The sequence below is a fragment of the Aedes albopictus genome, chromosome 2 (assembly GCF_035046485.1).
Source record: "Aedes albopictus strain Foshan chromosome 2, AalbF5, whole genome shotgun sequence".
NCBI lineage: Eukaryota > Metazoa > Arthropoda > Insecta > Diptera > Culicidae > Aedes > Aedes albopictus.
In genome coordinates, this window is record NC_085137.1 from 471,036,680 (window position 1) to 471,058,144 (window position 21,465).

The window sequence follows — 21,465 nt, forward strand, 5'->3', positions numbered from 1 at the left end:
ACTATTCATCAAAGCTGCCTAATTTTAAATACCAACACACTGATTTTTTAAAAGTCTTCCAGCATTAACAGCATCAACATTAACATTAAATGTATGTATTTTTTTCTGTACAAAGATTTTTTATTGTAATAAATACTTTACAACTATTAACTATGGCTGGTCAAAGTATATGGTTTTCAAGCGTTGTAACATCACAGAAAATCGACCTTTATGAAATTTATTCAAATAGATAACAAGTTTCAAATATGAAATTTGCATGGTCTTTGTACTCCAGAATATCTTTCAATGAGACTAAAACAAAGGAAATCGGTTCACTTGGTTGAAGTTTGCGTTATAACGTCACGAAAAAAAGTTCTGTGGAAAAAACCAAATCCCTCTGGCGTGGACGGCTTCTGCAGTGGACAAAGGTAGTTCTTTATTCAAAATTATTTCTTTCTGATTATGTATCAGCCCTTTTTTAAGGTATCATTCATAAATTGCGTACCATTAGCGCCCGTTCATAAACTACGTAGACTCTTGAGGGAGGGGGGAGGTGATGTTTGGCAAAAGTCTACGCTATACATAAATTCCAAAAATTCTGTAAATTGCAGGATTCGTAAGTTTCGTTTCAGTGATACGAAATACGCTATTTTCACGCTAGCGGGAGAGTTTATTTTCACTTTTATGCATGAGGAACACTTTTCGCTCCCACTTCTTTTCTGGAGAGTAACGACAAATGATCACTGAAAATCACTTCAACCAGCGGACAATTCTTTTTCGTTCAGCCAAATTTTCACTCACGCGGTACCGGCCGGAAACTATGAGCAACCTTAGGGAAGATCGGGTAACCAACCCCGGTGGGAACTTTGGTCATAGGCTGACAGGGAAGGGGGGGGTTTGCTTCGGCAAACCTGAGCGTCTGTTCTCCAGGAGGAGCGGCTCACAACAGCGTCTGATCCCCATGTTAGGGGCGGCTGATCTACGTCCGAGTGCCAGGGAAGGACTCTAAGCTCAACTGTGCACTATGGTCCTCCGGAAAGTAGGGGGTTGGTGTCAGGCCCTACGAGCCAGCCGTAAAAAACCATTGTAACGGAAAATTAGCAACAGAATAATACGAACCGAGACCAACGGCAACGACCCCAGCGAACAAAAAGGACTTGCGATTGGAAACTCGGTACGTGGAACTGCCGATCTCTCAACTTCATTGGGAGCACCCGCATACTCGCCGATCTACTGAAGGACCGCGGGTTCGGCATCGTAGCGCTGCAGGAGGTGTGCTAGGCAGGATCCATGGTGCGAACGTTTAGAGGTAATCACACCATCTACCAGAGCTGCGGCAACACACGCGAGCTGGGAACAGCTTTCATCGTGATGGGTGATATGCAGAGGCGCGTGATCGGTTGGTGGCCGATCGACGAAAGAATGTGCAGGTTGAGGATCAAGGGCCGATTCTTCAACTTCAGCATAATAAACGTGCACAGCCCACACTCCGGAAGTACTGATGATGACAAGGACGCATTTTACGCGCAGCTCGAACGCGAGTACGATCGCTGCCCAAGCCACGACGTCAAGATCATCATAGGAGATTTGAACGCTCAGGTAGGCCAGGAGGAGGAATTCAGACCGACGATTGGTAAGTTCAGCGCCCACCAACAAACGAACGAAAACGGCCTACGACTCATTGATTTCGCCGCCTCCAAAAAATATGGCCATACGTAGCACCTTTTTCCAACACAGCCTCCCTTATCGTTACACCTGGAGATCACCACAGCAGACGGAATCTCAAATCGACCACGTTCTGATTGACGGACGGCACTTCTCCGGCATTATCGACGTCAGGACCTATCGTGGCGCCAACATCGACTCCGACCATTATCTGGTGATGGTCAAACTGCGCCCAAAACTCTCCGTCATCAACAATGTACGGTACCGGCGACCGCCACGGTACAACCTAGAGCGACTGAAGCAACCGGATGTCGCCTCAGCATACGCGCAGAACCTCGAAGCCGCGTTGCCAGACGAGGGCGAGCTCGATGAGGCCCCTCTAGAGGACTGCTGGAGTACAGTGAAAGCAGCCATCAACGACGCAGCCGAGAGCACCATCGGGTACGTGGAACGGAATCGACGGAACGAATGGTTCGACGAAGAGTGCAGAACGGTTTTGGAGGAGAAGAACGCAGCGAGGGCGGTAATGCTGCAGCAAGGGACTCGACAGAACGTGGAACGTTACAAACAGAAGCGGAAACAGCAGACCCGCCTCTTTCGGGAGAAAAAGCGCCACCTGGAAGAAGCGGAGTGTGAAGAAATGGAACTGCTGTGCCGTTCCCAAGAAACACGGAAGTTCTATCAGAAGCTCAACGCATCCCGCAACGGCTTCGTGCCGCGAGCCGAAATATGCAGGGATAAAGACGGAGGCCTCTTGACGGACGGACGTGAGGTGATCGAAAGGTGGAAGCAGCACTTCGATCAGCACCTGAACGGCGTGGAGAACGTAGGCACGGGAGCCCACGGCAACGGAAGGAACGACGAAGCCAGTGCAGCGGAGGACGGAAATGAACCAACTCCCACGCTGAGGGAAGTTAAGGATGCCATTCACCAGCTCAAAACCAACAAAGCAGCTGGTAAGGATGGTATCGCAGCTGAACTCATCAAGATGGGCCCAGAAAAGTTGGCCACCTGTCTGCATCGGCTGATAGTCAGGATCTGGGAAACCGAACAGCTACCGGAGGAGTGGAAGGAAGGGGTAATCTGCCCCATTCACAAGAAAGGTGACCATTTGGAATGTGAGAACTTCAGGGCGATCACTATTTTGAATGCTGCCTGCAAAGTGCTATCCCAGATCATCTTCCGTCGTCTGTCACCTAAAACAAATGAGTTCGTGGGAAGTTATCAAGCCGGCTTCATCGACGGCCGGTCGACAACGGACCAGATCTTTACCGTACGGCAAATCCTCCAGAAATGCCGTGAATACCAGGTCCCAACGCACCACCTGTTCATCGACTTCAAAGCGGCATACGATAGTATCGACCGCGCAGAGCTATGGAGAATCATGGACGAAAACGGCTTTCCTGGGAAGCTGACTAGACTGATTAAAGCAACGATGGACGGTGTGCAAAACTGCGTAAGGGTTTCGGGTGAACTATCCAGTTCATTCGTATCTCGCCGGGGACTGCGACAAGGTGACGGACTCTCATGTCTACTCTTCAACATCGCGCTGGAAAGTGTGATGCGACGAGCCGGGCTCAACAGCCGGGGAACGATTTTCACAAAATCCGGTCGATTTGTGTGCTTTGCGGACGACATGGACATTATCGCTAGAACATTTGGAACGGTGGCAGAACTGTACACCCGCCTGAAACGCGAAGCAGTAAAGGTCGGACTGGTGGTGAATGCCTCAAAAACAAAGTACATGCTGGTAGGCGGAACCGAAAACGATCGGATCCGTCTGGGTAGTAATGTTACGATAGACGGGGATACTTTCGAGGTGGTGGAGGAATTCGTCTACCTCGGATCCTTACTGACGGCTGATAACAACGTGAGCCGAGAAATTCGGAGGCGCATCATCAGCGGAAGTCGGGCCTACTACGGGCTCCAGAAGAAACTGCGGTCGAAAAAGATTCACCCACGCACCAAATGCACCATGTACAAAACGCTAATAAGAACGGTGATCCTCTACGGGCACGAGACATGGACCATGCTCGAGGAGGACCTACAAGCACTCGGAGTTTTCGAGCGACGCGTGCTAAGAACGATCTTCGGCGGTGTGCAGGAGAACGGTGTGTGGCGGAGAAGGATGAACCACGAGCTCGCTGCACTTTACGGCGAACCCAGCATCCAGAAGGTGGCCAAAGCCGGAAGGATACGGTGGGTAGGGCATGTTGCAAGAATGCCGGACAACAACCCTGCAAAGCTGGTGTTTGCAACTGATCCGGTTGGCACAAGAAGGCGTGGAGCGCAGAGAGCACGATGGGCGGACCAGATGGAGCGTGACTTGGCGAGCATTGGGCGCGACCGAGGATGGAGAGCGGCAGCCACAAACCGAGTATTGTGGCGTACTATTGTTGATTATGTCTTGTCTTAATGATGTTGTACAAATAAATGTATATGTAAATTTTCACTCACCAAATTTTCACGAGAAGATTTTCAAAGCAAATTAACAAAATTGTGGTCGCTACGGGACTCGAACCTGGAATATGACTTAAATCAAACGCGACACGCGCACTCTAACCACACTACCACGCTAACTACACTGAAATGGGAATAAATTTGCTCCGTAAAAGCTACCATTGTTGTCGCCATAGGAGTCAAGAAAAGACAATCGAAAACCTCGCAGCTCTGGGAGTGAGTGAAAATGTTTTTTCGTTCACCTCTTTGTAAAGGATTTTTCGCAAACCAGATTTTCGCTGAAAACTGGCGTGAGGGAGAATTCGATTTTCGTGAGAATGAGTGAGCATTCCGAACGCTAAAATTGTAATTGTACTGCGATCTTGTAAAAATTTTAAATCGTAATCAAACACCACTCAAACCGAAAATTTCTATGATATCAGAGACAAACAGGCGAAGCACTGACGAAATTACCATCCCATATATCTCAGGGTATTGATAACTTCGAGAGTTTAGTGTCTCCAGCAAAGTCGTTAGGTTGGTCAAAGATTTATAGTTGTTTAATAGTTTGGTTTAAAGGTCTACCAAAAAGCGGCGCTAGAGAACTTACAAATTTTGAATTTCATATATCTCAGGTCCCCGATTACTTAGAAGGACGGTTTCTTCGACAACATTGTTTGGTAACTCAAGGACCTACAGTGGATTTACCATTAGATGCGAGATTTCGCCCCTAGAAGACGCTAGTTTGCATTTTGCAAAAGCTGGCAAGTGATTAGAATTTCTCAAAAAGTTTTCTACACGCTGGAACTTTTTTCACTTTTGAAATATTGTATGTGAATCAAATGGTGATCAAAGACCAATATATTAGTCAAAAATGTACAAAAATTGATTTGATTCACTTTGTCCCAAGATATAAGAGTGAATAGAACGACAGTCAACAAAGATGTATTCTGCTTGAAGCGCTCCATTTTCGTGTAGAGCTAACCAATCAAGTCCAAATTTGTGGAAATTACAGATAACAAGATTAGGAACTATCAGTCAAAATTAGAGAATTTTTGATAGAATTTTTACAGTGTTACGGCTTGTTAATAGTCCATTTTACGAGCCGATTTTATGAATGAATTTTGACAGAAGGTAGCGTCCAATAACCCGTGAAAACCAATATCATCAACATTGTTGTCACTTCGTAAAATGGCTCATTGATATGCTTTTGAAAATTTGCAACTAGCGCCACAGTGCGGCAGAAATTGAAACCAAACTAAACTGAAAGCCTAATTAATCATGATCCTGAGATAAACAAAACTAAAAATGGGTATGCCCATAACGCCTCCTAATGGAAGGGTTTGAAATCATACGGCCCATCAATTGAGAGTTCTTGACCAGCCAATCAACTTTGTCGAGGACACTAACTGTCTAAATAATAAGGATCTTGAAATATATGAGATGGAGATTACGTCAGAGTTACGCCTGTCTTTGAAATCACAAGAATCACCGACTCATATCTCAGGACCTTGATTACTTAGAGTGTTGATGTCTTTGGATAAGTTTTTTTTTAACTTTTCAAAGATCTTCAGTTTGATTTAAGTCGTTTGATTTAAGGTTCTACTTGCCTAGCGGTAGTTGAAAATTTGAAAAATCATGCACTATAACTATTTAGAAAACTAAAAGAAAAATTGTAACTTTTTATAAAGTGACAAAAAAATTTCAAATTTTGACTGCTAGTTTCTCAACAAGTCAAAACTTGTAGAAAACTTTTTGAGAAATTTTAATCATTTGTAAACTTTATACACTTTTAATCAACGTCGCCCAGTGGCGAAATCTCACATTCAATGGTAAAGCTGCTGTAAGTCTTTGACTCATCCAACAATTTTGCCAAAGAAACCAACTCTCTAAGTAATTAAGATTTTTTTGTCACTGTTAGGTTACTGGAATTGATGACATTGCATAGATTATTGAAGAAATGTTCATATTTCGACGGCGTAATGAGTTTTATGCTGAACAATCTAAATATCTGGCGATGCGAAGTAATGGATCTCAGCGTTCTAGTCGTTGGGAAAAAATTATAAGAATATGGGTGGTATTAAGCTGATGTGTCAGTGTAAATAATCTTTATGAAGGAGTATTCATATTCATACTGCTGATAGTAATAACTTTGAAGAATTGTGGAAGAAAATTCGAAAGGAAACCCGGAGAGATCAAGCTTTGAGCTCCTCCGAAAGAAACCTTAGTCGAATCCCATGAAAATCTCTACACACTAAGAATAAATTACTGCATTACTTCGGTGAAAAAAAAATCCATGACCTTGTTGTTCAAATATGATTCGCACTTACTCAAATTTCGTCAGCTTTTGATGGGTGGTTTGATTTCATTCAACAAGTGGGCTTCGTGTGCATAGGAATGTGTGTTGGTTTATGACTTGAAGACGGCACCGTAGCACCCCTCTAGGAGGTCCTTCTGGGTTTTTACAGAAAATCCATCCGAGATTCCTCCAAGAAATCCTTCGCAGTTTACTACAAATTTGTTTCAGGGTTCCTCCTGGAGTTTATTGCAGGATACCCAGGGAATTCTTGATCAGAGTCTTCCGGGTTTTTATCTAGAATTCGTTCAGAAGCTCTCCCCAGGAGTAGACGTGTGCGCCGCCGCGCCGCGCCGATGAGAAATCGGCGTGAATCGGCGTGCGGCTCCCCACGTCATCATGAATCAAATATACTATATTTTTTAAACGGGGATTGGTAAAGAGGTGTTATACCCATGTACTGGTGGAAAAAGTTTATGGTTATGTTGTTTGAAGCCGATCCAGGAAGCATCGGCGTGTCAATCAGCGGCGGCGTGAAAACCGCACGCCGATCGGCGTATCCCTTCTCAGAAAGGCTACCATCATCAGAACCAGAAAATTTCTGCAGCATCATATAGCTAGATGTCCACTTGTTGTAATTCAATCATTAGAAAGTAGTTAACTTTGTTCATAATTGTTCAAGAAGTCCCACACCGATGCACGCCGAATTCACGCCGAATATTCAGCGCACACGTCTACCCAGGAGTTTCTTCTGAGATTTCTAAAGAGTATTCGTCTGGGATTTCTTTAAGAGCTCTTGCCATGATTTCCCCAGGAAGTACCCACGGGATTCTTCCAAAGATTCTTTCCTGGTTTCCTTGGTTTGGAATAATTTTGGAAGTTCCTGTTTTCTTTTAACTTCTTCCGAAATTTCTCGAGAAATTTATTCCAAGATCCCTCTAAGATTACTCGTCCCAAGATTACCCTAGCAATTTTCCTGAGATTCTTCCAGGATTTTTTTCGTGGTCTCATTTTTTTCTAGTTTCTCTTTAGAATTTCCTTGTGTAATTCCTCAGGGAGCTATATCTGCGATTCTTTTTGGTATTCCTTCTGATGTTCCCTGTTAGGTCCTCCTAGGAGGTTCTATCTCAAGAACTCCTTCTAGGCATGCTTCGAAGATTTCTAATCTTCAAGGGATTTCTTCCGCGATTTCTCATGGAGTTCCGAGAAGCCTCCTAGAGTTCCATCCGAGATTCTCCTAATAGCTTCTGAGGAAAACAAGAAGGAATTCGCTGGAGTATTTCCTCAAGGAAATCCTGTAAGAACTTTTATAAACAAAAACTGCAGGAGCGATTTCTCAAAATACTCCATAATAAAGCTCCTGGGGGATTTCCATTGAAAACACCCGAAAGAATTCCAGAATGAATTACTAGAGGAATTTCAAAAGGATCTGCAGGACTTCCAAACGGAACTCTTAGAGGAAACCAGAAAAGAATTCCAAAAGGAATCTCGGAAGAAGTTCCCGAAAAAAAATCCACGAAGGATTTCTTAAAAACAATTCCAGAAGCAATTTCTGACAGCAGTCCAGAAAAAAAACTGCAGAAATCCATGATGGAGCTCCCGAAAGGAATTTCCGAAAGAATTCTGGAAGTAGTTCCTGGAGAAATCCCGGAAGTTTCTAGGAGGAATCCCGGAAAAAAGTTTCCGGTGAAATTACTGTAGGAATCCTGGAAGGAATTCTTGAATTAATCCCAGAAGTAATTCCTTAAAGAACCCCGGAAGGAGCTCCTTAAAAATCCCGAAGAAGAAACTCCGGAAGAAATCTCGTACAGAAATCCTGAGAATTCCTGACAGATTTTTGGAAGAAGTTTCTGAAGAAATTTCGGAACAAACTCCTGAAGCAATCCCCAAGAGAACTCCTGGACGAATCCCGAAAAAAATTACTGGATTTTTCAGGAATACTTTCTCTCTTCAGTTAGCCTAGTGGTTAAGGCTATGGATCGCCAATCCGGAAACGGCGGGTTCGATTTTCTCGACTCCCTGGGCATAGTGTATCATTGTACTTGCCTCACAATATAAAAATTCATGCAATGGCAGGCAAAGAAATCCCTTCAATTAATAATTGTGGAAGTGCTCGAATAACACTAAGTTGAAAATAGGAAAAAACTAGAATGGAATTCCTGTAGAATGAAGGAATCTAGGAATTCCAGAAATAATCTCAGAAGATATTCCTTAAGATCCCATCGACTAAAGACAAATTTCCCGAGGAACAATATATGATAGCGACAATGATGACCCCTCAATATAAATTATTATGAATAAGTGATAAAACATTGCCAAAAAGTCTTCTGAATGAACACATTCAGAATCATGAATCATTCTCCAGGAACGACATTGCCACACATTGCAACGACTCTCTCTCTCGTATGGAGTGACGCGACGTCGCATGTTGCGTTGTATAAGTGTATGTTTTGTTGCAGTAGCAACCCCCTACCGACGACGGCGACGAGCCAGCCGACATTACTCAGCCCATGTTCAGAACCCACCCCCTAACCACTTCCAAGAGCTGCCCAAGGAAAATCATCTGCTCCTGTTTGATAGCTAGCATCAATCCCAACACGAAAGGGTGCAAGATGCCGTGTTTTTGTCACGGAATGTCACACGCAAGATTTTTTGTTACCTCGTCTCTCCTGTAAAAAATTGTAACCACTACAAACAGAAGGCAAACACAAACAAGCTCCACAAACGCCCGTCAGCCCGCGATAATAAGAAAACGACCTGGAAGAAAACTCCAATTCCGAAAGAGTCGCCTTTAGCCGCTTCTGGATTTCCACAATGATTTTTACGACAAATTCTTCGCGATGCTGTTTTCCACTTTCTGGAACTTTAAGACTATTTTTTCAAGCTGGTTTCTCCGCATTGGCAATCATCCGATGTGGAATCATTTCCAGCAGTTCTTGGATGTCGTCTTCAAAATTTATTTAATAGAACTTATTAAATTTGCACTGCACTTTTGACTGTCGTTTGCAAAAAAACATGACTGTAGGCTGCTGCTTCAGCGAACCGAGCATTTCTCGTCTCCGCAAAATCCACCACACCCTACCTGTCTGCTGCCATCATTCCACACATAAACCAGTTTTCTTCTTTCTTCTGTCTCTGCCCACCTCGCGCACAAACACACAATCCGAGAGGTTGATTACTCCGGCTGGCTGGCTGGATCCAATTCCACAAAACGGTGACCACGACACACAACAGAGAGCTGCTAGAGCACACGCCAAAAATGCCGATAGAGCTACCGAGCTGAGCTGATCCACTCTACACCAAATCCTTTCCCCGTTTGATTCCACACCCAACAATTTCAAAAAAAAAAAATTAAGGATAATCCAGAGGCACTCCCGAGTCCCGGTGACGCGAGAACACGGACCCAACAAGCGCAGCGCTACCTACACTGCTGCAAATTTCAGCGGAAAATCCGCACCACGAGCGTTGATTTTGCGGCGACGATTCCGGCCGTTTTCACTGAATATCCTTCCGGAAATCGTTATCCTTTCGGAAGGAAATTTCTCCAACAACGAACCGAACCGACGGGTTTAGGATTTTTATAACCGGACAACCATCCAAATCCAAACGAATGCGGACGAACGATGCGAGCAGCGGTTCGCGATGAAACAACGTCGAAAAAACGGCAAAGTGCCGGGCTCGGCTCGCGGCGATGAGATGTTGCGGGCGTTGCCAACTGAAGCGCGTGAAAAAAAAATGCAAACTGTCATCATCGTCATGGGAAAACAAATCAACCGCGCGGTAGTTCCAGGTGCTGGACACCGTTCCAGTCGGGGGCAACTGGCGCTGGAGTTGTTTCTGCTGGAAATGCTGGGTTTTCTATTCACCGCATCTACCGAAGTGGCGCTGCTGCGCAAAAAAGTTGTTCAAAAACAATGAATGAATGGATCACTAAAATAGATGTTCCGGGTGTTCCGACAACCGTGGCGTGTGGGGAGAACCGATTTCTTACAGCCAAGACAAAACACAGATATGTGCAGTCAAGTAACGCTTTTAGCTATAATTAGATATTTTTGTTTAGTTTACAGTGGATCAATAATGAACGATTTTATCTTACATTAATCGGTTTGACGATAAGCGGTTCGATTCCGCCGGTATTCCTGCTCCCGTAGGGGAACTGGGGGGTAAGACACCCACGTTAAGGAAGAGTCCAATTTTAACCACGAAACACTTCATAATACACACTTTTTTGGTAATAACATGAAGCACCAACATGTTTCCTTTCTAATAGAAGAAACCATAAATCAGTTTTATGTTTTACCACAGAGAACAGACGTCCAAGCTCATGTAGTGCAGTTGTGTAAAGCATTGCAACGGTTGTTTTGAAATAACTGGGAATGTGGCCATTACGCGGCGCTGTCAAATTTCGAAACGAGGTACAAATTTGCCGTTGTTTTACCTTCTAGCGCTAGTGTCACCAAGTGTGCACCCTAGTATAGTTCCACAGAATGTGTTAGTTTTACTTGGAAAACATTAATTGAATTCTTTTTCAACTTGTTTCTTATAGAAAATAATGAAGCTAATTATCAATGGGTTGCTGAAATTTTTTTGCTGGATCAGTAAAATAATCATAAACATCTTGTTATTTAAGCAAATACAGCTCAGAATCTGAGTAGGAAAATATAAAGGTGCGCTAGTGAAATATTTCTTCAGAAAGCGCCATCATGGTGTCAAAACAAGTTTTTGAGTGGGAAAGTCACCGTCGATGTCGCTACTGAGCTTGTTTTTTCTTTACACAAGATTTTCAAGCAATTTTGTTCGAGCATGTTCGTCTGTTCTCTGTGGTTTTACTACTGAAAAATTCAAATTTGAAAAAAAAATGATTTTCAGATTTATAGTTTCAATGCGGGGTAAAACGCGCCACTAGCCACAGCTGACGCCAGGATGCCAAATTGTGTACATATACTTGCGCGCCTAGTTTATTGTCAACTGTTATTGTTCGTGAATGGTATACAGTCATTGCATAATTGGGTTTTTAAATTAAGAAAAATTTATCGATTTTTTGATTTTATATGAAAGAGCACCTTTTTCTGAACCACCATGATTTTTTTCAGATTTTTAGAACTTCATTTTGGTACCTAAAATCGCTTTCGAAGAGATTTTTCGAAATCACCTTTTGACAGCTGGCCAACTGCTTGACAGCTCCGCCCAGTACAAAATGCGACGAGGGGTGATTCGACGAATCGCTCCCATACAAACTTCAAACTGATTTTTAAATAGGTTCCCGGGCACCAAAATTCATGAAAATTTGGATTTCGGCTCAGTTTTGCATGCAGATTCTGAATATGCAATTATCCCAACACCGCTAAAGAAGCCAATTATAAATCACCTGTAATTATGGGTCAATTCCATTTAAACGTCATAGTGAGCTGTTTTATCAATACTACAAAACTACAATACTACAAAACTACAAAATGACACCTGTATGTTTGATTAGTGAACTTATTCATAGTAAAAATGTGCTGTTGCTTGGTTCCAACTTGTGTTCTACTTAATTTATGCCAGAATTTAGATCTAAATGGCTATTTTAATGTAAATAACTAGGGGTGGGCATTTTACACCACACATGCCTCAAAATTTTGGACCCTTGTAAAAAAGTTATAAGGGCCAAATTCAATACTTTTTCCGCTTGGTACACAAACAATGGGAGTGTGCAAAACAGTTTATGGGGATAGTGAGAAAAAAATTCTTTTAAATGATGTAAAAAAGTGCAACAATTTGACAGGCTAAAATTACATCATAAGCAAGATCATAAGTAACCAAAATCTTTTTTTGAAATTTTTGTACAATTTTTTTAGTAAAAGTATGTAAACTCAAATGTAAAGAAACATTTTTATTCTTATTTTAACGATTGCAGTTGAAAAAAGTGTTGAAAATAACGTGGTTTGCCTAAAACAAGGGTGGCGCAACTTGCCCCCTTTGGGCGTTATGGCCGCAGTTCCCCTACACCCTTTCCTATCGAAGGCAGACAGTTTTAGGTTAGGTTTGCACAGTTTGGCTAAATAGACTACGGTTTCGGTTTGTCCGTTTTAGTTTTTATCAAATAGAGCTTTTCAAGAGTATCGAGAGTAGCTACACAGAAAAAACTGTTGTGTAATATTATATCTGAACTGCTGCAACCCGATCAATACGTCGCTTGCATGAATATGTGTACACATAAGAACAAAAGATTTTACATCAAAACGATGTAATCGTACATATGAATCGTGATTACATTGATTATTTAGTACATTGGAATGAATTACATCGGGCGGGTTGCATTTATTTTTGCTGTGTAGAAACCTAACAAATTTAGAATATTAGTTTTTTTCAAATTAGGAAGTAATCAATTTTAGTAATTTTTGTATGGTGAAAAGCATCTAAACTTGAATTACTTGAAATAGAAAGCTTTTACTGAAAAAATATTTGGTAGGCTTAATAGCAATCACCATTGTGCACAACCGCTACAAAATATTTTTTCGAATAATGTGTTCCACTTCGAGAAATACGCCTTTAGATGCTATTCGCCATACAATATTTTTGCGATTTACTTTTAGCGATTTTTCGCGCATAGAAGCTAGCGCCTCATTGGTCGATGCGGAGAGTAGGAAAACAGCCAAAGCATTTAATCCATAGAGCTTGCTGACGTTTATTCACCTCTCTCTTTCAAGCTTGCAGGCGGGATAGGATTTGTTTTCATCGGGAAACCTTTCCTGATGACAACAAATCCTATTCCGCCTACATGTTTGAAAGAGAAAGGTGAATAAACGTCAGCAAGCTCTACCATCTTACCCCTCTGGTTCGACACGTTTTAATACGACACTTTTTAATTCGTACCCCGCTTATACGACACATGTCGAATTAAAAAGTGTTCAAATGCCACAGCGATGTACACTGTAAATGCAAAACAGTTTGATATTGCGCTTATACTCGCCAGTGTTGGGAATACTCACTTGCAAGAGTGATACTCATTTGCTTCTATCTCAGTTCAGAAGCATGCCATCAAAAAATGATGTTTGAATGGCTTTTAGATTGTAGTTTAATCTAACAGTTTGCCAAATAAAGTAAAGGTCGCAAACGCATACCAAAATTGTGAAAGAGCTGTGAGTACAAGGTGAGTAAAATTCGTGTAATTTATACTCACCTTGTGCTCACAGCTCTCTCACGGTTTTGGTATGCGACTGCGAACTATACTTTATTCGGCAAACTTTTAGATTAAACTACAATCTAAAAGCCCTTCATACATCATTTTTTGATAGCATGCTTCTGGACTGAGATAGAAGCAAGTGAGTATAACTTTTCGCAAGTGAGTATTCCCAACACTGATACTAGCACCCACAGCAACTCCTCTTGCAGCCGCAAATTTCGGAAGTTCTGAGTTGGTGCTATTCAGGAATAGGGTGCGACTCAAAACTCTTTGCGTGCCGCACACTCTGCTACGAGACAGCACAACAAACTAGAAGGAGACGAGTACGCGCAATCGGTTGTGTGTTGCTCGCTTACTTTGCCGCGCGCTGGAGCTCTCCTGTCTCTCACGCTCTGTCGTATGCACTCTCTCGGTGCTTATCTCCGTGCTTTGCACTGGCTTGATACTACGCATTAGACCTGTTCACTTTTTTTGACCTACCAGTGTCACATCAAATTATCAATCCACATGCAAAAACAAGTCTTCAGTCCAAAAATGAGCCAAATTGATAAAGGTTTAGAGGTGTATCAAATCGATTTTGTGTTTTTTCGAGCATTTGCACAAAAATGTACTCCAATATCCAGAAAATTGCACCGAAAAGGTACCGAAAACACCGTTAAAATATAGTTGGAACAATACTCTACAACTTTGCCGAAGAAACTACGGTGTTTAAATTGCTTATTTCAAAGTTATTCAACAACTTTCGTTAAAAAATCGCGAAAAAATACAATATTTTTACGGTTTTTCATGTAAAAGTTATGTAAATTTACATTGTTTTAAGTGACTAATTTAATTAGCTATTGCTCCTATGTGTTACGAACATTTCGTCCATACATCATTTTAGTGTGGGAATTCGTTTTCATTGACTAATTATCAAAAGTATGTCACGTTGATACTAAAAATCGCATAGAGTTGCCAGCACAAAATTAAACAAAGTTACCCATGATTAAAACGTCATTACATTTCTTTGTCGCATCTGCATCAGTTTCAATTTGGTGTAGATGGTTGAGCATGAGACTGCAGTTTCGAAGATTCAAGGTTCGAGCCCTGGAATAGGATTTTTTGCGTCTCGATCCAGCTATAAGTTAATGAGACTACACACTTAATTTTTATTACCGAGTTCGGTATTTTATTGACGAGATTAAAACTGCTGAGCACCGAGCTCGTTCAGCAAAAATGCATTGTTTACCTTTTCCATACGATTTTGACAGTTGTTTTACTGAACCTCAGTAAAATCGATTACCGAAACTACCGAGATCGTACCCAACTAACAATTGCAAGTCACAAACAAGCAAGCTTGCAGAATTGTTGCTTAATAATGGTATTGATAGCTGAACTAAAATTATGCTCTACACATTACTGTTTAAATGATTTTTCAATTGAGAAAGTAGTCAATGTTCGACATTCCTCATCGGTATCAACAATGATAAATTAAAACACTTTTCAAACGTTTAATAGGAAATTTATTCGACAAGCATTGATTCCTTAACAAAAGAGTTTAACAAAACATTTGTCTGCATCTTATTAAGCTGATGTATCGATAAGCATATGCTCCTGAACAATGTGCTTTTCACTTGTCAAATAAACGCCTTCAGCCCGTCATAGTTTGACTCGGAACTTTGTTTGGATTATGGGATAAATCATGGCTAAAACTGTTTAGACAACCAAGTTATTGAAGGACCAAAATTTTAAACGAATCACATAAAATAAAACAGAATAGAATTTTGTAGTTTAACATTGAGTGCCAAGAGACGTAATCAACGTAAAAATGAGGTATTTATTTATTAGTCTGTAACAAGATATCTTGTACCTTGAATATTATATTTTTTATCTTCCGCAGCAGTTCGATTGTACGAGACGCTTGGATCGACGCATTTGACATTTCAGTGATGTCGTGTTTACTGAATATTGTTCCCACAGTCACCTAGATAATCAAACAGCATTCAGAAATCGACACATTTCAATTATCCGCAAACATCCTTATGCACTTTTTATTAAACATAATATCAAGATTCCATGACAAATGCATAAATAAAAAAAATGCTTAACGGATCTTCGACTGAGCATGAGTAGATTACCTGAACAGATGATGTGAATGCACCATGTCCAAGACCATACCGCACCACATATTGTCATACATTTTAAAAAATCGATATTTAATAATAATAATAAAAACATATTCATATCGCAATTAGTTTGTCTGGAAACAATATCTTCAATAAGGACCAACACTTTTTGGCCGCATTCGATACAAGTTTTCTCACCGTGCGATAAAAATACTGACAGCGAAATCAGAATGGAAAACACGTGTTTTGGGCTGAACAGCTGTTGAAGCATAAGGCGTTGTTCAGTTGATTACCACGTGCTGTGCTAATTCACCACTGCTGAACACAAGTTCAGGAGTGATCATTATTGAGCCATGGGAAGATTATGTTTTGCTTTGGGCGCTGAATCTCACCATCTCTAGGATGGCGCAGATAGGAAGGCATGCGGCTGGCAATCGACAGGTCTCGAGTTCTAATCCGGATTTAGGTAATTTTATATATAATTCTTATTTCATAATAGGTGTTCTTAACAAGAGAGCAAATAATCACTCTCGTGTGAGAGTTCAACATTTTTGCATTTTATTTATTTTCAGTCATTTTTGCCAAAGCTTAACAGCAACTTTCTTGTACATTTGTAAAACGCTTTGAACAACAAAAAAATAAGTTGGTACACAACATGATGCTTTATAACTTCTCCAAATTTGTGTGAACAAAACCCGAATATAGGTTGTAAGTGAAAATAATTCAAATGTTATTCAACAATATGCTGAATTAATTCGTCAAAACGGTGCCTGTTAAATGAGTGATTGTTAGTTGGGTACTGCTGTTATAATCTCGTCAAAAAAGTACCGAACAGGCAATTCAGAAATAAGTGTGTACGCTCTGCATCTCATTGCAGTTTGGTATCATAGCCTTGTTTCGAAACCATAGAGTGCATAGTAAGAATGAAGTTTCCCTTTATCGTGTAGTTGTGTTGCTTGTGGTTAGATAGATGCAAGTATTCTCCACAATTGTATGTAAAATTTTGCATCCAGAAGCAGTTCCAGCATCGTATTGAATTGTTTTAGCTAAATTAATCGGTATCAAACAGATGTCCAATATTTCGTCCAGCTGATCTCGTCGACACGATTTCTTGTCAACAAGTAAACTAATTATCTAGCTAGTCCTGGAATGGGCTTAATTGGCAGGTCCCGATCATCATTATTTGGGAGATTGCGTGTAAGACATGGGCCATGGCTCATGGCAGATTCATCATCCTAACTGCTACAAAGAAAGAAAAAAAAAATTATGTATTTGAGCTTGAACCTGGGACCTTCTGATCCGCAGGCTCGAGCCTTATCATCTGCGCCATTTCTGATACTTGAATCAAAAGATATTAGAATACGATGGCATGACGTCTTAATCATGGGTAACTTTGTTTTAATTCCTGCTGGCAATTCTGCGCGAGTTTTAGTATCAACGTGACATATTTTTGATAATTAGTCATTGAAAACGAATTCCTACACAAAAACGATGTATGGACGAAATGTTCGTTACACAAAGGAGAAATAGCTTATTAATTTAGTCACGTAAAATGATGTAAAATTACATGACTTTTATATGTAAAATCGTAAAAATATCGTGTTTTTTCGTGATTTCTCAACTAAAGTTATTGAATAGTTTCGAAATAAGCAATTTAAACACCGTAGTATCTTCGGCAAAGTTGTAGAGTATTGTACCAACTATATCCTAACGGTAATTTCGGCACCCTTTCGGAGCAATTTTCTGGATTTAGGAGTAAATTTCTGTGAAAACTGTTAAAAAAACACAAAATCGATTTGATACACCTTTAAATCTTTATCAATTTGGCTCAATTTTGGACTGAAGACTTATTTTTGCATGTGGATTGATAATTTCTGGAGCTCGATTAGAATAGGTCGTATGTGCTTTCGTCGATATGAGATTCGATCAGTTGGATTCGCTTATTGAAGCGAAAGCTGTTGAAATTAAACAAAACTTATACATACAGCCGATTCCTTCCAAAACAGGCTTTCCGTTCAATCACTAAAAGTCCTCGAAAAATAATTGATATTGCTACAGTAACTAAAATAAACTGATCGATTTTTATATCGACGAAAGCACATACGACCTATTCAAATCGAGCTCCAGATTTGATGTGTCACGGAGAATCGGAGAAAAAAAGTTTCAAAGTGAACAGGTCTACTACGCATGATTGGAAAAAAATCGAATCAAACGACCCATCACTTGTCAGCCCTTGACAAGCTTAACAACTTTGCCGAAAACACAAACTCTTCAATTAATTTATTAATTGATTTTTTCTGTTTGGAGACGAGCACAGTCCCAAGCACCGCGCATTACTCCCTGCGCCGTAGAGCTAGTGCTGCGATTGTCTCTCGCACAATTACGAAAGCTCTCACTCATACGTCTCTTGTCTCTCGGCAAAACGGGAGACGAGCACTTGCGATTGTGTGAAACACACGCTTTTTTCGCACCGCACGGTGCATGCCGCCAATCCCTGGTGCTATTCAACACCCAAACCGCCTGGAGACCAACCGGAATGAACTGAGGATGGCAACAATCGTAGAAAGAACGAGCTTTTCATTCGCGCCACCGCAATATTTGATGAAATTATGTTTCATAACAAATCCGGAAATCGAAACAAAAACAAAAATAGAGTTGCCAAATTTCAATGAGCATGGTGATGAGGGTGACCAGTTTGTCGAATTAAAAGTTTACCCCGGTTATACGACAACAGTCGGTGTCGTATTAGCGGGGTAATACGGTATTGGGGTCCTTGAGCCCAATAAGCCAATTTTGAGTAATGTAGGTATACTCAAATTTGGGTTGAATGAGGCAGGGTCTTGGGTTGAATTTACCACTCTTAAGTATATTTTTTTGCTGGAGGTGAAGGCAATTTACCTAGTGTGAGTTTAGTCAATGAATCAACTACATCGGCTGTTTCCCTACTCTCCGCATCGACCAATGTGGCGCTAGCTTCTATGCGCGAAAAATCGCTAAAAGTAAATCGCAAAAATATTGTATGGCGAATACCATCTAAAGGCAAATTCTTCAAAGTGGAACACATTGTTCGAAAAAATATTTGGTAGTTGTTGTGTACAATGGTGACCACTATTAAGCCTACCGAATATTTTTTCGGGAAAATCTTTGTATTTCAAGTAATTCAAGTTTATATGCATTTCGCCATACAAAATTAAATTGATTTACCCCTGCTGATCAACTGTGGCTGCGCGCAAAGCGGGCAGTCCATTAATATTTCTAGATGAACATTTGAAAAGGACGTATCTGCTTTTTGTAAACAAACATGTTTCTGTTTCTACAGGACCCATCTGCATCCACCCACGCACATCAACACCCTTATCAGATAGCTTGAAAAACACTCTTTCTGGTAAGGGTGTTGTTGTGCGTGGGTGGATGCAGATGGGCCCTACAGAGACAAAAACATGTTTGTTTACGCAAAGCAGATAGGCCCTTTTCAAATGTTCGTATAGATTTATTATTTACTAGCTGTCCCGGCAAACGTCGTACTGCCTGCCTACAATAGAGCTAATAAACTATAGAGGAAGAATGTCGCTGGCGTCGCCGCCGAAACATCTCTTGCTGGCGGAGATAGGCAGGGCTATAAGTGTCAAAGCAAAAAAGTGTTTATTAGCTCTATTCTTTAGACAGAGGACCTTTAAAGAAAGAAGCGCCACATTGGTCGATGCGGTGAATAGGAAAACAGCCGATAAACTTTGTTCATTGAGTCGGTGTAATTTGAACCGGACTAAATGCCAAACACCCCATCCTTGTTTATCTTTTTTGACACAAAAGTGCATTCGCTGCATGTATGAGTGATCGCAAGTGCATCAACGAGCAGCATTTTGACGTTTCTTGGTGCAGTGGAGAAATTAGTGCAATCGTCACTGGAGGTTTACGGTTTTGTTTTACGTTTTAAAGGGTTTCTCCAAGTTTTACTCGGATTCCACCGGATCCGATAGCCACCGGGGACGATGATCAAAGCGATACTGGTGTTCAACAACCATGGGAAACCACGGCTGTCCAAGTTTTACCAATATTTTGTAAGTGTAGCTGAAGCTTTCCCAACTTTGTCTTTCTGCAGAAGTGAAGTGAATGAAGGAAATCAATATTTTGGATTACGTTGACATATTTTTCATGTTTATGGGTGATTTCGTTTCAATTTCAGAATGAAGACATGCAGCAGCAGATAATCAAGGAAACATTCCAGTTGGTATCCAAACGGGACGATAACGTGTGCAATTTCCTCGAGGGTGGCAGGTACTTTGTATAACAAGACATTGTGGCTTGATGCTTTACGATCTCGGTTTTTCGTTTACTTTAGCCTAATCGGTGGATCAGATTACAAGCTTATCTACCGGCATTACGCCACCCTGTACTTTGTGTTTTGTGTGGATTCATCCGAGAGTGAGCTCGGCATTCTGGACCTGATACAGGTGTTTGTCGAAACGTTGGACAAATGCTTCGAGAACGTGTGCGAGCTGGATCTGATCTTCCACGCGGACGCCGTGCACCACATCCTGTCGGAGCTGGTCATGGGAGGGATGGTCCTGCAGACGAACATGGCCGATATTCTGGCCCGGATCGAGGACCAGAACAAACTGCAGAAACAGGAAGCGGGACTTTCGGCTGCCCCGGCGCGAGCCGTCAGTGCCGTCAAGAGCATGAATCTGCCGCAACAGATAAAGGACATTAAATTACCTGATCTTCCCCAAGCTATCAAGGTGAGTTGAGATGATTAAATCTATGATTGTAAGGTTGATTACTAGGTACTTGTATCACTTCCAGGATCTGAAATTCTGACCAAACACGAACTTTGATACGTCGTTACTCACCAAGATAGCCTCCGACTCGTCCTACATTCCAATCAGCAGCAGTGGCCTAGATGGGTTCAACTTCGAATCGTACCAATCGGAACAACCACTGGCACTGGTAGCAAGTGAGAAACAGCAGCAGAAATCCCGACGAAAAATTAAGAAAGCCGGAAACGACGACCGACGGGTCGGTGCTAGTGGTGAAGTGGGTCAAGATAGCGAATCCAAGGAAGATGGCTATTACCTCAAGATTGCTTAAATTCTGTTGCTTTTCTGTCGCTTTCCCTACTCCTCCAAATCAAAACTAAAAGTGCGACAACGCACGTATGGAATCTGTGCTTCGGGAAACTGTCCTCATCTAGAACTGCTGCAAGTCGTAGAAAATCCGGAATCTTGTGCGACGATTTGTCGGAAGTTGTATTAAGTTAATTTATGGAGATACACATTTTATAACGTAGCTTTGATGTGTTCAAGATGTGTACTTGCTTTCAATCCGAATATCCATTCTAGCAATTCTTAATTCCTCGTGGTACCGATCGTTAACTGCGAGCAACCTTAGAGAAGATCGGGTAATTTGGTGGGAGCTTTGGTCGTAGGCTGACACACACACACACACACACACACACACACACACACACACACACACACACACACACACACACACACACACACACACACACACACTGGTGCTGAGAGAACTCAAATCGATTGACACACGGCTGATTCATTTATTATGAAGCATTTTGTCAAAGACCTCATAAAAAGTTAAGTTGTATTACTTCAAAGTACTCCCCGAAAGATATCTCGGTTACAAAATGTCCAATCGGAATGAAATTCAAAAGCGTTCTTCTAGGATGCAGTTGCTTTCGTTTGGGGCCTTAAGAATTTGAATCGGTTGATAGATGGCTGAGAAATTTATGGTGATACACTTTGTCATAAATATCTAAAATAATTAAGTTGTACTACTCCCTAGCACTCTTTGAAAGA

At 41.4% G+C, this 21,465-nt stretch overlaps 1 protein-coding gene across 1 annotated transcript; it reads left to right on the top strand.

Moving 5' to 3' along the window:
• Positions 1–19,492: 19,492 nt before the first annotated feature.
• LOC109418085 (AP-3 complex subunit sigma-2) lies at positions 19,493–20,935 on the top strand. Its single transcript, XM_019692259.3, has 4 exons — positions 19,493–19,707; positions 19,833–19,924; positions 19,989–20,388; positions 20,453–20,935. Exons 1-4 carry the CDS (start codon positions 19,639–19,641, stop codon positions 20,465–20,467), a joined length of 576 nt encoding a protein of 191 aa, XP_019547804.1. The 5' UTR covers positions 19,493–19,638; the 3' UTR covers positions 20,468–20,935.
• The last annotated feature ends 530 nt before the right edge of the window (positions 20,936–21,465 follow it).

Coding starts and splice junctions, on each gene's coding strand:
- LOC109418085 (XM_019692259.3), top strand. CDS start 19,639: ATGATCAAAGCGATACTGGTGTTCAACAACCATGGGAAACCACGGCTG. Junction 19,708..19,832: donor CCAAGTTTTACCAATATTTT/GTAAGTGTAGCT, acceptor TTTCAATTTCAG/AATGAAGACATGCAGCAGCA. Junction 19,925..19,988: donor AATTTCCTCGAGGGTGGCAG/GTACTTTGTATA, acceptor CGTTTACTTTAG/CCTAATCGGTGGATCAGATT.